The 14,805-nt window shown below is 39.7% G+C and overlaps 3 protein-coding genes across 5 annotated transcripts in view; 1 reads left to right on the top strand and 2 right to left on the bottom strand.

Moving 5' to 3' along the window:
- Window positions 1–14,639, bottom strand: part of LOC311097392 (uncharacterized protein) — a gene marked incomplete at its 5' end in the record, with an annotated part of 189,722 nt that extends 175,083 nt beyond the window's left edge. The window contains one exon of the mRNA XM_084137017.1: window positions 12,766–14,639. Coding sequence (XP_083993143.1) covers window positions 12,930–14,639 — 1,710 coding nt within the window. The 3' untranslated portion in view covers window positions 12,766–12,929. The remainder of the gene's footprint in view (window positions 1–12,765) is intronic.
- The window catches only part of LOC311092393 (butyrophilin subfamily 1 member A1-like), a 146,157-nt gene that overhangs the window by 22,504 nt on the left and 108,848 nt on the right, over window positions 1–14,805 (bottom strand). The gene's annotated exons all lie outside the window — the stretch shown is intronic.
- Window positions 30–14,805, top strand: part of LOC311092152 (exportin-6-like) — a 41,783-nt gene continuing 27,007 nt past the window's right edge. Inside the window, exon 1 of one of the 2 annotated variants that reach the window (XM_084128525.1) lies at window positions 30–162. In XM_084128525.1, coding sequence (XP_083984651.1) covers window positions 45–162 — 118 coding nt within the window. In that variant the 5' untranslated portion in view covers window positions 30–44. The remainder of the gene's footprint in view (window positions 163–14,805) is intronic. The other variant, XM_084128526.1, reaches the window with a different exon arrangement.

Here is a 14,805-nt window from a genome sequence, read left to right as displayed (position 1 = left end):
ACTGTTTGATGCATTGCATGGTTGCATTAAAAGTTCAGATTGAAATGCCTTATCTCATCTTTCTCTTCTGCCCTTCCCCCCATCTCTCTCTCTCTCTCTCTCTCGTGCATGCTGGGAGTGAGTGGGCGGAGTGTGGTGAGTGTGGATGTGAGTCTGTGGCTGGTAAGAGTGCTTTTTCCAAACTTTTTCCTTTTTTCTTGTAAGTGTTTTGTTTGTATTTTTTTGTTGTTGTTTTGTTTTTGTTTTGTTTATTGTTTTTGTGAGGATAGTCTGCTTCCAGCACTTTTGCTGGGAAGCATGGCGACTCCAAACACAATGGCTTTTGAAAATTTAACTCGGCGTCATGGAGTAAAAATTGATTCAAACGCTAACGTGGAAGATGTTTGTTTGGCTGTTGTTTGATTGTGTCCGCTTCGCGAATGAATAATGCGTTTGTGCTTTTCTTTAGCACTATTGAGAAGGCGAACGAAATAGTGCAAAATGGTGTTGTAATCAAAGGTTCACTCACGCCGGTGTTTCCTCTGAGCACTCCCGCCAAGAAAATAATGATTTCAAACGTCCCTCCGTTTGTGAAAGATGAGATGATCTTGCAGGAATTGTCACGATATGGAAAGATAGTTTCTCCTATCAAAAAAATTCCGCTTGGATGTAAATCGCCTTTAGTGAAACATCTTGTTTCTTTTAGGAGACAGGTGTTTTATGATTCTGAAGAATGGCGAGGATGAACTTGACCTGGTTTTTAAATTTAAAATAGAAGGCTTTGAGATTATGCTGTTTTCGCATCATCTGATACAACGATGAAATGTTTTTGGTTGTTCTAAAATCGGACATCTTAGTCGTAATTGCCCTGATAAAATGAACACGAACACAGAGCAGATTAATGCAGGTAAAACGGGGAGCGCTGTTGATGAATCTAGCGCATCCGAAACTAGTGCAGCGGTGAATCCCGCGAATACACCGATCGAGCCGCTCGAGGCTGTGAACAGCACGGAGGCGCGGGCGCCGTGCTCTACTGTTGATGATGGAGGTGTTGTGGCGGAGTCTGTGGCAGCAGAGAACGCGCTGGGGTTGAGTACATTATCTTCTGTGCTTGTAGAACAAGACAGAGAAATTGTAAAGGAAGATCTGAGATTGAATGACTGTGGATTGGATATGGAAGTTGAATCAACTTTCAAAACACCAATTAAAAGAAGAAAGAGTCGAAACGATAAAACCAGTAAGCAAATCAAAATAACTGACGCTGCTGAAGATGAAGTCATAGCTTCTGACAATGATGATTCTGATTCTTGCGTTTCTGTTTGTTCAGAGTTTTCTGCTTGTTCTCAAAATGAAGCAGTAAATGTTTTGTACAAAGCTGAAGACATTCGTGTTTTTCTTCAGGAAACGAAAGGGTTAAAAGGCGTGCAAATTGAGGATTATTTTCCTAATAGTGCACAATTTGTGAAGGACACCAGATATTTGATAAAAGAAGGGGCTTTCGTAGATCTTGAAGTGTATCGTTTGCGGAAATTTGTAAACAAGTTAAAAAAACAAAATCCTAGAGATGATAAGAATGCCATGGTTTAAATCCCTAAGCTTGGTTTTTTTTACCATAATCTCTGTCTTTTCCCATCTGAGTTTCTTGTTGAACTTAAATAAAACTATGAGTCAGCTAAAAATTGGAACTCTCAATTTAAATGGAGCTAGAGATGTTCGTAAAAGGATGATGTTATATGAATATATTAATCAGAAGTCTGTTGATGTCATGTTTATTCAAGAAACGCATAGTGATCAAAGAAATGAGGTGGACTGGAAAAGAGAGTGGGGAGGTCAACTTTTTCTTAGTCACAAATCCTCTGTAAGTGGAGGTGTTGCAGTTTTATTTTCTAAAAATATGACTCCAGTATCTTTTGAATCTGTTGAAATTGAAAAAGGTCGCTTTTTAAAAGTTATTGTTAAATTTGAAAAAATTGTTTTTTTTAAATATCTATGCTCCTAATAGTGGAGTGGAAAGAGTTTTGTTCTTAAATTTAGTCAACACTACTTTGAAAAACCTAAATACAGATGATTTCTTAGTTTTAGGGGGAGATTTTAATTGTACCGAGAATGATAAAGTAGACCGAAATCATTTAGAACCGCATGTTGCATCTCAAAGAGTTATTAAACAACTCGTTCAAACTTTTGATCTCTGTGATATTTGGAGAAAAATGCATAAAAAATTAAGGCAATATACATGGGTTCATTGTAAAGATAATTCATTGTCTTTGGCACGTCTTGATCGGTTTTACAGCTTTAAGCACCAGTTCAATATTTTCAAATCTTGTCAAATTAATCCTGTAGGATTTTCAGATCACAGTGCAGTTCTTTGTTCTGTATTAGTAAGTTGTGTGAAGTCAAGCAGTGCCTATTGGCATTTTAATACATCTTTACTTGATGACAACCACTTTAAAGATTCTTTTACTTTTTTTGGGGATGTTTTTAAACAACAGTGGTGGGATTGCGGGAAAATACAAATCAAAAACTTTTGCCAGCAATAACACTATTAATGTTACAAAAGAAATAACTCGATCATTGAAGACTCTAGAGACTGAGATAGTTGATTTGTACAGTTTGTCTGCATCTACAGGCATAAAAGAACACATTGAAGCTCTGACATCAAAGAAAACTTTATTGGCAAACCTGTTGGACATTAAGGCACAAGGAGCGCTGGTTCGCTCACGTTTCCAGAATATCACACAAATGGATGCACCTTCTAAATTTTTCTTCAGTATGGAGAAAAAAAATAGTCAAAGCAGAATAATTCATTCCTTGGTCTCTGATACAGGACAGGAATTAACTAAAACTTCTGAGATAAGAGAAGTTGCTGTACAGTTTTATAAAAAATTATATACAGCTGATCTGATAAATGAAAAGATGACTATTAGTAGTTTTTTTGAAGGTCTGCCAAAACTTGATGAAGAAAGTAATGAAAGTTTGCAACTACCTCTGACAGAACAAGAACTGTATACAGCAATGATGGGCATGGAGAATGGGAAATCTCCCGGGATTGATGGGTTACCCATTGAATTTTATAAAACTTTCTGGCCCGTTTTAAGAGAAGATCTCTTAGTGGTGTTTGATGAAAGCCTTACTAATGGGTTTCTTACCCTTAGTTGCAGAAGGGCAGTTATCACTTTATTGCCCAAAAAAGGTGATCTTCAGAATATAAAAAATTGGAGGCCTGTTTCTCTCCTGTGTTCAGAGTATAAAATCCTGTCTAAGACATTAGCTACAAGATTGAGTAAAATAATAGGGAAGGTGATACACTACGATCAAACATATTGTATACCAAATAGATCCATTTTTGATAATATAACTTTAATCAGAGATGTTTTAGAAGTTTCAAAGTTTGGTGTAAACATTGGCCTTATTTCTCTAGACCAAGAGAAGGCATTTGATCGGGTTGAACACCTTTATTTGTGGCATACTTTACAAGCTTTTGGTTTTAATTCACGTTTTATTGATATGATTAAAACAATGTATTGTGACATTGAGAGTGTGATTAAAATTAATGGTAGTTTGTGTTCTCCTTTTAATGTACAGAGAGGGGTTCGACAAGGTTGTGCCATGTCTGGGCTATTATATGTGCTGGCTATAGAACCACTGTTGTCCATGTTACGAAATAAGTTAAAGGGTTTAACATTGCCACAGTGTAATAATGCTTTCCATTTATCTGCATATGCTGATGATGTAATTGCTTTTATAAATGATGATGATGATGTTGAAATGTTACGACAGATTGTTAATGATTTTAAGGATATTTCATCAGCAATTGTTAATTGGGGGAAAAGTGATGCTTTATTGATTGGAAAATGGGAAGGAGGAAATCCCATTCTACCAGGAGGCTTATTATGGAAAAAAGATGGGCTAAAGTATCTTGGTGTTTTCTTAGGCAATGAAGCCTTCATGCAGAAGAACTGGGAAGGAATGGCAGATAAAGTAACTGGACGTTTGAAAAAATGGAAATGGCTGCTTCCTCAGTTGTCTTTTAAAGGACGGACACTTATTATCAACAATCTTGCGGCTTCTTCCCTGTGGCATAGACTTGCATGCGTCGACCCTCCGGTTGGTCTCTTAGCAAACATTCAAACAGAAACAGTGAACTTTTTTTGGGACAATTTGCATTGGATCCCTCGAAGCGTTTTGTTTCTGGCTAAAGAAGATGGAGGCCAAGGTCTAGTGCATTTGTCAAGTAGATGTGCTGCTTATCGTCTTCAGTTCTTGCAGAAGTTAATTCTAGGATCTGAAAGACTGGTATGGACACCAGTGGCTCAATGCATTCTACGCAGAATAAGTGGACTTGGCCTGGACAATGTGTTGTTTTTAATGGACTCTAAAAAATTTGATTTTAGAGGAGTTCCTGCTTTTTATCGAAGCCTCTTTAAAATATGGAGTCTGTTTAAGCCTCAATGGATGGAACCATTAATGTCCCTGTACTGGTTACTTGAAGAGCCCATTGTGTGTGGAGCACGTCTTGATGTATCTGGTGACGAAATACCAGGTCTTAAAGACCCACTCCGATGAAAATCATGTTTTTCTAGGTGTTAACATGTTCTTGTGGCATTTTTCTGATGTTAGAGGACATATCTTGAGAAAAATAAGTTCAAAGTTGTATTTCTGAGTATTTCTGCATTCAAATGGCTGTGAATCAGTAGCAGACGCTAAAATGCCAGCTAAAATAGACTGGAGTTGTGACGTAGTAACTCCACTGGGCGGTGCCACAAGCTCATACTCCCCTCCGCCCCCGCCCCCGCCCGCGCGGCTCAGGTTCTGAGGAGTAGAGAAGACGATGGCGGATCAACACCTATGTGCGGTAGCGGGTTGCAATGCTAACTGTACGTTCACACCGCCGCCGACTTGAGCGGCAAAGATGCTCTGGCCGCCCTGTCAAGGACGCTTGTCAAAAAGTACGAGGAAGCTTGTTGACGCTTTGGCCGCTCTGACGTAGCAGCATTCTATGTTCGATCATGGGAGAAGAGAAGTGTCACACCATGAAAAGTAAACAAAATAAATAAGCAATACATTGACACTAGAAACCTTTTATAATGACAGCATTTGTATAACCGTTTTGGTCACATTATTATTTATTATTATTAATAGTGAGTGCGCGCGCGCGGCCGAGGCTCTCTCTCTCTCTCTCTGCTATCTCTCTGCGTTCTTATATGCCCTGTCAAGCGCGCCCTGTTAAACTGGCAGGACTTAAAAACACATGCAAATGATAAACTTTCACTCTGATGGTTAAACTGCAATTAATCCGATAATGATAGGAAACCCAGCAACGGCGATGATCAGCTTCTCCTCCGTTTTCTCGGAAGCTCAAGTCGGCGGCGGTGTGAACGAGGGGGAGGGTCGTCTCCGTGCCAACGGCTCCCCCCACAACGCAGAGGCGAATTTCTAATGAGCTACTGCCGCTCTGCTGAAGCAAAGTCCCAGAAAACGGCACAGGTTTTGTGATTTTGGCTAAAAACGGCATAATCATCATTTAAAGACCACTGAGAATGTTTAAAAATAGCTCAAAATATGATCGGAGTGGGACTTTAAAGATTTGCTGTATAGAAGTGGATCTCTACAGTTGAAACACATTATAAATAATGCAGGTCCTGATTTTAATGATGTAGAAGCAGTTTCAGCCTTTTTAAAGGTAAAATCTGCACGATACATTAAACGGTTTTTAGATAAACTGCAGGGGGCTTTGAATGTACAAGAAAGAATTTTACTTGATGAGTACAATAAGAAATGTATATTTCCAGATTGTGAAGATTTCTTCCCAGATATAAGTATTGTACCTGATCTTTCTTCATTTAATGATATTAATCCCTTGTTGAAGAAGGAAATTGATGTGCAAATTGATTTCTTTGAAGTTAAAGGGAAAGCATTGTACAGAAGTATTGTGAAAGTGACGAATATTAAATGGTTAAATAGAAGTGATACTGTTTGGAGAGACATTTTAGAGATCACTGAAAAAACAAAACCAGTGTGGAGGATTTTGTACAAACCTCCGTTACCTAAAAGAGTTGGTGATCTTCAATGGAGGATACTCCATGGGGCTATAGCAGTTAACTCTTTTGTGGCAATGTTGAACCCAAATGTAAGTGAGGATTGTCCTTTTTGCAGTGAAAGGGAGACTGTGTTTCATTGTTTTATGTTTTGTAACAGACTTTTGTTTTTGTTTAGTCTTCTAGAGCTTCTTTTTGAATCTTTTGAGGTATGTTTTACGAAGCAGGATTTTATTCTTGGTTGTATGTATACCATTAAGAAAAAATACAAATGTCAATTGCTTAATTTTATTGTTGGTATTGCAAAATTATCCATTTATATAACTAGGAGAAACAAAATTGAACAGAAAGGAGAACAAGAACTTGTAACAGCTTTTAAAAAAATGGTAAAATCACGACTTGTAATTGAGTTTAATTTTTATAAACTAATGAGTACATTGAATATTTTTGAAATTGAGTGGTGCTGTGATAATGTGCTGTGTCCTTAGTTGATAATGAACTGGTCATCTCAGAAGTGTTGATGTAAGATTTTTTTTAATTAGATTGAAAAAGATGTGATTTGTTTTTGTGAATGTTTTTTATTGTTATGATTTTTTGTAATAAAAGGATTGTCAAAATTCAAAAAAAAAAATTCTCTCTCTCTCTCTCTCTCTCTCTCTCTCTCTCTCTCTCTCTCTCTCTCTCTCTCTCTGTGTCTCTCTCTCTCTCTGTGTCTCTCTCTCTCTGTGTCTCTCTCTCTCTCTCTCTCTCTCTCTCTCTCTCTCTCTCTCTGTCCCTCTCTCTCAATTCAATTCAATTCAATTCAAATGAGCTTTATTGGCATGACTGTGTAAAGTAGCACAATATTGCCAAAGCAATAGACATATACAAACATATACGTACAGGTTGATACATAAAAGTAAAAAAAAAAAAAAAAAAAAAATACATTTCAATATTATGCATAAATATATAACAATAAAAAAATAACAAATAAAAATAAATAAGTACAGAGAGCAGTTTAAGGGAAGAGGGTTCAGCCCTTGTCCCTCATATGATGGCAGGAAGACACATACTGCGCTGCCAGGAGAACACACTCTTCTTTCTCTCCCAGAATATAAGACAGTTTGTCTATGAGGCTCGCTTGTTGGAACTGGGGTAAAATCTGTGCTATTAGTGTGAAATAAGTGTCTCTGATGTGTTTGTACTTGCTGCACTGGGTGAGGAAGTGCAGCTCGTCCTCCACGACTCCATCAGTGCAGTGTGAACACAGTCTGAGCTCTCTGGCTCTCCAGCTCGGCTTATGTCGGCCCGTCTCCACACACAGACTGTGGTCACTGATGCGATACCTCGTCAGGAGCTTTCTCTGACCATAGTTACTGATCTCGGTCAGGTATGGGGCCAATTTATAATCAGACTTTATTTTGTGGAAGTATTTTAATTTATTTACTTCTGTGACCTTTATCTGCCAGTCTTGTATGTATTCTACTTTGGTTATGTTCCCTATTTCTTTTACTTTTGCGTGTCTGAACTGAGTTGTTGGATTAAGTTTGTGTTTTTCCACTAAATGTGTCATGGGGTCGCTCTCAGGGTGTCCTGCCCTGTATCTGAGAGCGCAGTGATGGTAACTGTCTGTCTGCGCGTCTGATAGATGGAACCAGAACTTTGCGGCTCTCTTCTGGATCTCAGATAGGAGAGGGAATCTGCCTAATTCTGCCCGGCAACCCAGACTCGGAGCGTTTCTGTGAGTTCCCAGGATGTTCTTGCAGAACTCAAGTTGGAAAGTTTCCACAGGGGTTTTGTCCCAGGAATCGTAATTTAGTTTAAATTTGGGGCCCCAGATTTCACAGCCGTATAGGAGGATGGGTTTGATGATGCTGTCAAAGATTTTCAGCCACAGTTTAATGGGTGGGTTAAATTTGAACAGGGGTTTTCTTATACTATAATAAGCCCTACGTGCTTTATCAGTCAGATCTTTCATTGCAGTGTCAAACTTTCCAGAAGCTGAGATTGTCAGACCCAAATAATTATAACAGGTGACATGATTAAGAATGGTTCCCCCAAGTGTAAATGTGTATTTGTTGTCAGTAAGGCGAGGTTTCTTCTGGAAGATCATGATCTTGGACTTGTCCATGTTTATGGGTAAGGCCCAGTCGCTGCTGAACTCCTCCAGAAGCGAGAGGCTTTGGTGCAGACCCTCTTCATGAGGAGACAGCAGCAGGAGATCGTCAGCGTACAGGAGGCTTTTGATTTCTCTGTCCTCGAGGGTCAGACCAGGACAAGGGGACTTCTCAAGTGTTGATGCCAGTTCATTAATATAGATATTAAATAGAGTCGGGCTGAGGCTGCAGCCTTGACGGACTCCTTTAGTTTGACTGAAATAATCAGTGTGTTTGTCGTTAATCTTGACGCCGCATTTGTTTCCATTGTAAATGTCCTTTATGATGTCATATGTCCTTCCCCCTATTCCACTTTGAATTAATTTTAGGAAAAGTCCATTATGCCAAACCGAATCGAAGGCTTTTTTAAAATCAATGAAGCAGCCGAATATTTTCCCTTGTTTTGTTTGTTGGATGTGTTTTTGTATGAGTGTGTGGAGTGTGTAGATGTGATTTGATGTTCTCTGTTTAGGCATAAAGCAGGGTTTCCGCGGGGCATTAAAAAGCATTAAAAGTCATTAAATGAATTTTGCGATAATTAAGGCCTTAAATGGCATTAAAAAGCATTAAATTGTAATCCTACAGGCATTAAAATCGTTTTGAAGAAATTTTTATATTATCAATTTATTTGAATATAGCCTTCATAATTAATACATTTTATTTGCTGTCGCAAAATATGTATGTTAGTGTGATAAAAACACGCGGAACCAGTTTGGTGATTGACTCCGGCCGGAGCAAAATTGCCGTGATGCTGAGATGACGCCAAGGGGGCAGGGATTTGTATTATTTTGAAGGTACCCCCGGACGCCGCCATTGGCTAACGGAACCCCACCTGCAGTTAGCATCCCATTGACTCCCATTCATTTTGGCGTCACTTTGACAGCGAATAACTTCACATCTGAGGCGTTTAAAGACTCCATTTGTCCATTATTTATTTCTAAAGAAACACGACAATGTATAAAATGCTCCATTACCTTGTAGCTTATGTTATGGCCCTGTAGAAGCAGTTTTTGTAAAAGTAGGCTAATAATTGCGTCATAGCCACGCGACTCTCTGTCGCACAGTAAGAAATTACCGTATGGACAGGAGGAGAAGCTCGCGGGCAATCAGGGGGACCTGGAGGCAAAATGACAAAGTAATTAATCAGAACACCTACTAAAAGTTTTTCCTGCTCCTCGCTCATAGACAGCTCCTACTCACGCTCTCCGTCTCTGCAAGTTTCGGAAGGGAATGATTCAGATTTCCTTTGGCACAGCTACGAGAAGACAGACGGTTTGCTCACGTCACATCTACGTCGTCAAGCTCAGTTTGAGTCTGCGCAGTACGCTGGACCCCCAGGAAGTAAGAGTTTCTAATGGGCTTCACTTTGTCTCCGTTGAATCCAATGGGGTCGCTGTGTCCATTTCTTTTACTGTCTGGATGACGCGGGCATTTTGAACAGCAGGAACAACAGGAATAAAACTAGACCAAAAAATGGGAAGGTGCAAGGAAGACAAACAATTTAGGACATGGTTGCAGTCCGTTGGTGGTCAAAATAAAGAAGGATTTTGCAGCGTTTGTAAAAAAGTATTTAAGTTGGGTAGTTACAATTTGGAATCAACGCCGTAAAATCTCATATGCGGTCTTGACAGCCACAGATCGACGGAAAAGGGCAGACAGCAATTAACTATGTGCAGCATTTGTTAATTTTTGTCATCCTTTGGGTAGCATTACATTATATGATCCCGCTCTTATTCATGTAAATGCTTTTAAACACGCTGTCTGTGAATGTCCTGACACACACAGGGAGAAAGACGCGCGTCAGTATCCTGCGCCAGAAAACGGTTCTCTTTCACGCTTGAACCGATTATGCCAAAATGTCTGTTTTGTCGAGAATCCTCATAACATAAGAGCATTCTTAAATTAGTGAAATAAAGTCTTTAATGGACGCAAAGAGTTGTGAGAGAATGAGACGCGTGTTAGATCCGTGTTTCTGTCAGCTGCGGCGGCTGGTTTTAAAGGGACAGCAGCCAATAAAGCTTTCTGCCAGTAAAGTTCATCACAGAACAAAGGGAACAGAGAAGATGACTCACTGCTATTGACTAAATAACTCTTGTAGCTTTAATAAGCATTAGTATATATTTAATCTATAATTTATGCCGTGCAGACTGTTTGATAACTTTATTAAATTTCTGTATACGTCCTACCTGTTAGACAGGAAGGGCAAAGGTAAATATTACATTTATTATGGATTTATGTGAGGATTGTTTGTTAAGTAAACTTAAATTAAAAGTTGTCATTTTTTTAAGCCTAATGTTACATTTTTTATAGTTTTCAATTACACTGTAATGTTGGATGGCTATAATTAATGTTTAAAATTAGGGGGGGGGAGAAATAATTTTTATCCAGACATCAATAGCTGTATTAGTATCAGCGAGACTGGCCTTTATGTTGTCTCTACATTCATTTGTAGATTAACTGTGAAATTATTACATTATAAAATATATAAACTAAACGTATACAAATTTAGGTGTTTTTTTTTTAATTGCAGGAAAAATGTATGACTAATCGAGTTAATTTTTTTTTAATCGATTGACAGCACTAATATATATATATATATATATATAAGTATCCCTGGTTAGTCATGGGTTGTGTATGGCATTAAAAATGAAATAAATGGCATTAAAAGGCATTAAAAAAGCATTAAATTTAAATTGAAGATCCCTGCAGAAACCCTGTAAAGCCAATGTGACAGCTGTTGAGGATCTTGTGTTCTTGAATGAACTGGACTAGTCTGTCGTTGATGATGGAGCAGAAGAGTTTGCCCAGGTTGCTGCTCACTGTGATGCCCCTATAGTTATTTGGGTCGTACTTCTCACCTTGTTTATAAATTGGTGTAATCAAATTTTCTTTCCAGATCTCAGGAAAGTGTCCTGATTTTAATGAAAGACTGAATAATTTCAGAATTGCCTCTTTCAGTTTGGGGCTGCTGTGTTTCAGCATCTCATTAGATATTAAATCCACGCCACAGGATTTTTTATTTTTTAGGGATTTGATCTTGTCTGTCAGTTCGTGTAATAATATGGGCTGGTCTAACTGGTTTAGCTGGTCTTTTACAGTGCGTTCCAGGGTGTAGAGTTGGGAGGTCAGATGTTTTTGGGTGAGGGTTGGTTCGTTTTGTGAATAGAGTTTTCCAAAATGTTCTGTCCAGATGTTTGGGTCATAGATGGGAATGTGTTTGGGTTCTTTTGATTTATCTAAATTATTCCATAATTCCCAAAAATAATTCTGATCGACTGCCTCCTCAATCTTATTAAGCTTTGCTTTCATGTGATCAGCTTTTTTCTGTATTAGGAGTGACTTGTATGTTTTGAGGGTTTGCTGATATTTGTCTCGTGTTTGTTGGTTTGCAGGGTCTCTGTGTTTTATATTTGATAATGACCGTAAATCTTTTCTTAATTTTTGGCATTCCTTATCAAACCAATCATCTTTAGCAATTTCTTTCTTACATCTGTATTTTGTTCTTTTTCTCAGGGCTTTTCTGACCACTGTAGAAAATATTTCATTTAATTGATGAGTTGCTAAATTGATCATTTTCTTCTCTTCGCTAAATGAAGTAGATAGGAATGAATCTATCATGTTCTGAACACGAGTGCTGTGGAGCTGGGCTTCATACTGGGCAGGACTGTCTTTACTCCACATAAATCTGGCGGGGAGGGGGTGCAGTTTAACCTTCTGATCTGGACAAGGCCGGAGATTCCCGGATCTGTTCAGGCTGAGGACTGTGTGACTGTGGTCTGATAACGGCAGCTGTGGCATCACTGTGAAATAGTTGATGTTATTGTTGTCTATATCTGTGATGGCATAATCTACTGTGCTGCTGCCGAGATATGAGCAGTAGGTGAAGCGACCCAGAGAATCTCCCTTAGTTCTGCCGTTAGCTATGTACAGACCCAGGCTTTTGCAGAGCTGTAGGACTTGTTTTCCGTGCCTGTTTATGGTGTTGTCATAATTCTGACGTGCCTTCGTAAAGTGTTTCCGTTGATATATATGTGAATTGTTGATATATTTGTCTCCATCTGGGGTAATGTAATCCGCTTCCTTCCCTGTTCTAGCGTTCAGATCCCCCATTAACAGAACCGATCCTAGAGATTGAGAGTAAACAATCTCCGACTGTAGGGTTGAGAAGATGTCTTCATTATAGTAAGGAGACTCGTATGGGGGGATATATGTGGCACACAGGTACATGTCCTCGTCTAAACACAACAGCTCTTTCTTAAGTTTTAACCAAATATGTGTTTTCCCTTTTTTCACAGGCTGAATATAGTGCCACAGATGATCTTTGAACCAAACTATGATTCCTCCTGAATCTCTTCCGTTTTTAATGTTAGGCTGTTTGATTGAAGGGATTCGTAGCTCTCTGTAGTTTGGAGGAGTGCAGATTTTGGAGTCTAAACGACACCATGTCTCAAGTAATATGATTATATCTGAACTATATACAATATTAACAAGATCAGGGTTAGTCATTTTCTCTCCAAAAGCAGAAGAGAACATCCCCTGAATGTTATAGCATGTTATTTTAAACGATGACATTGACAAATATTGGATTCACCAGAAAAATTTATGAAATTCATGACCCAATCAAGTTTTAAAATATAGATTAATCAATTATAACGGTAATATAGAGGATATATAGAAGTATAGTGAGTCGGTCAATTTACATGTTAAATAAAAATAAAATAAAAAATAAAATAAAATAAAAAAAGTCGTTAAGAAATAATGATCATTTTTGACTGAGTATTTAAGCTAACATATTGTCACATATAATTTTCAGCATGTGTTTGATTTGGATCAGGTCCGTGGTGTCAGCTCTACCTGATCCTGCCACTACAGCGGCGTAGCTGTCGGTCTGTCTGACCCTCTCCTCACGCTCAGCGTGTGTTATCTGAGGGTGTTTCAGGCCTGACTCCTTGATGGTTTTTGCGAACAGTCTCATGCCCTCTCGATGGATGTGGATACGGTCATATAGATGCTCATGGGTGATGCGCTGATGGTTGGCTATGTGAACGTTCGGCATTGAAGCACAGATGTTAGCTATCTCCGCGTTGATTGTGTTGATGATCCTCTGAGGGACGTCTCTGCGAGGTAGAAGGGTTGAGATGATGACCTTGGCTCCAGGGTAGATCCTGCTGGCTGATTTCACCACGGTGGACAGGGCTTTAGTGACGTCCACCCTCGCACTGAGGTTGTTTGTACCCGTGTGGAGAATGATGTGAGACGGCGCACCCAACACACCCTCTCGCAGCAGTCTCAGAGCAGAGTGTGAGGTGGGACACCAGAACTTCTTCACGGATCTGCCCGGAAACAGTCGTCTGTGGTCAAGATGGTGGCCGTTGGAGTCACAGAGGATGACGATGTTGTCTTTACTCGTCTGTTCTCTGCCGGGGCTCATGGATGGTGGTGTAGTTGGTGGATGGTATGGTGTGATGTTGCTGCTGACTTTCCTCTGAGGGGCTTGATGAGATTGTGGGGTTACAGGAGTGAAGGAGCTTGGGGATTGTGTACTGACACACTGCTGATGTTGAGCTGTGGTTGGGATGCGTTCAGGAGTGGGGGAGCTCTTTTTTGTGTGTGCTGACACAGCTGATGTTGGGATGCGTTCAGAAGTGGAGGCGCTGTGTGTTTGTGTGCTGACACACTGCTGATGTTGTTTTGTGTGAAGCTGGTTTCTGGTCTCTTCCAGCAGTCTCTCCAGAGTGTGTCCGTGTTGTTCTCTTCTATCCAGCTCCTCTCTCACCCTCTTCAGCTCCTGTCGCAGCTCCTGATTGGCCTCCTCCAGATGTTTAACAGCAGAGCAGAGCTGTTGTAGTTGTTGAATGCTGTGATGGCTGGACATATTCAGGAGTTGGTGGATGTTGTTGGTAGTTTCCTCTTTAAACAAGAAGAAGTCCTGCTCCAGCTCAGCGATGTTGTCTCTCAAGGCCTTTATCTTGGGAGGCGCAGGAGTGCTGATGTGTCTGTCTGTCAGAGGAGTTCTTGAGCCTGGGTCAGTGTTGGTGTCCGTTGTGTTGCAGAGTTCCTCCTGATCTTTCTTAATCTTCTGAACCTCCAATTTAAGGTTTTTGAAGTTCCTCTGGAATTCATTAAGGCTGGTTTCTGGTCCCTGGACCATGACTGTTCCGTTATGATAGAGATTCACAATCAGCTTTGTGTCGTTGTCTCCTTCCAGAGTGAGTTGTCTGCCTTTGCTGATGCCTCCTTTTCTTCTACATGCCATGGCAGAGCTGAGGATGGTGTGCCAGGCTGATGGGTGTTCAGTGAAGAACAGCAGGTTACACCGGACTCTGTTGTCTTCTTGGCCACTGTAGTCAGACAGCAGTATCTCTGTGTTCTCTCTCAGGATCATCTCTTTCATCTTTTTCTTATCTTTGGTAGATTTAACTTCTGCTGGATATATTATCTCCAGCTCCTCTTCATTTTTGAAAAATGCCTCTGCTTTAGGTAGGCCCATGTTGTTCTCAACTGAATTAACTGCCACGGAATGTTAGCTTGGCTAGCAGTTAGCTTGATATGTTGAGTTTCTATGCAGTTTTTAAGTGATGACAAAAAAATTAAATCGTTTTCAGAGGTCTTACCTTAAAAATCTTCTGCCTCTTTTGTTCACAGTTAAGTATCCA

The sequence above is a fragment of the Abramis brama genome, assembly GCF_963993115.1.
Source record: "Abramis brama genome assembly, chromosome: 1".
Taxonomy (NCBI): domain Eukaryota; kingdom Metazoa; phylum Chordata; class Actinopteri; order Cypriniformes; family Leuciscidae; genus Abramis; species Abramis brama.
The sequence above is the reverse complement of the archived record's forward strand: the minus strand, read 5'-3'. Positions and strand labels throughout refer to the sequence as shown.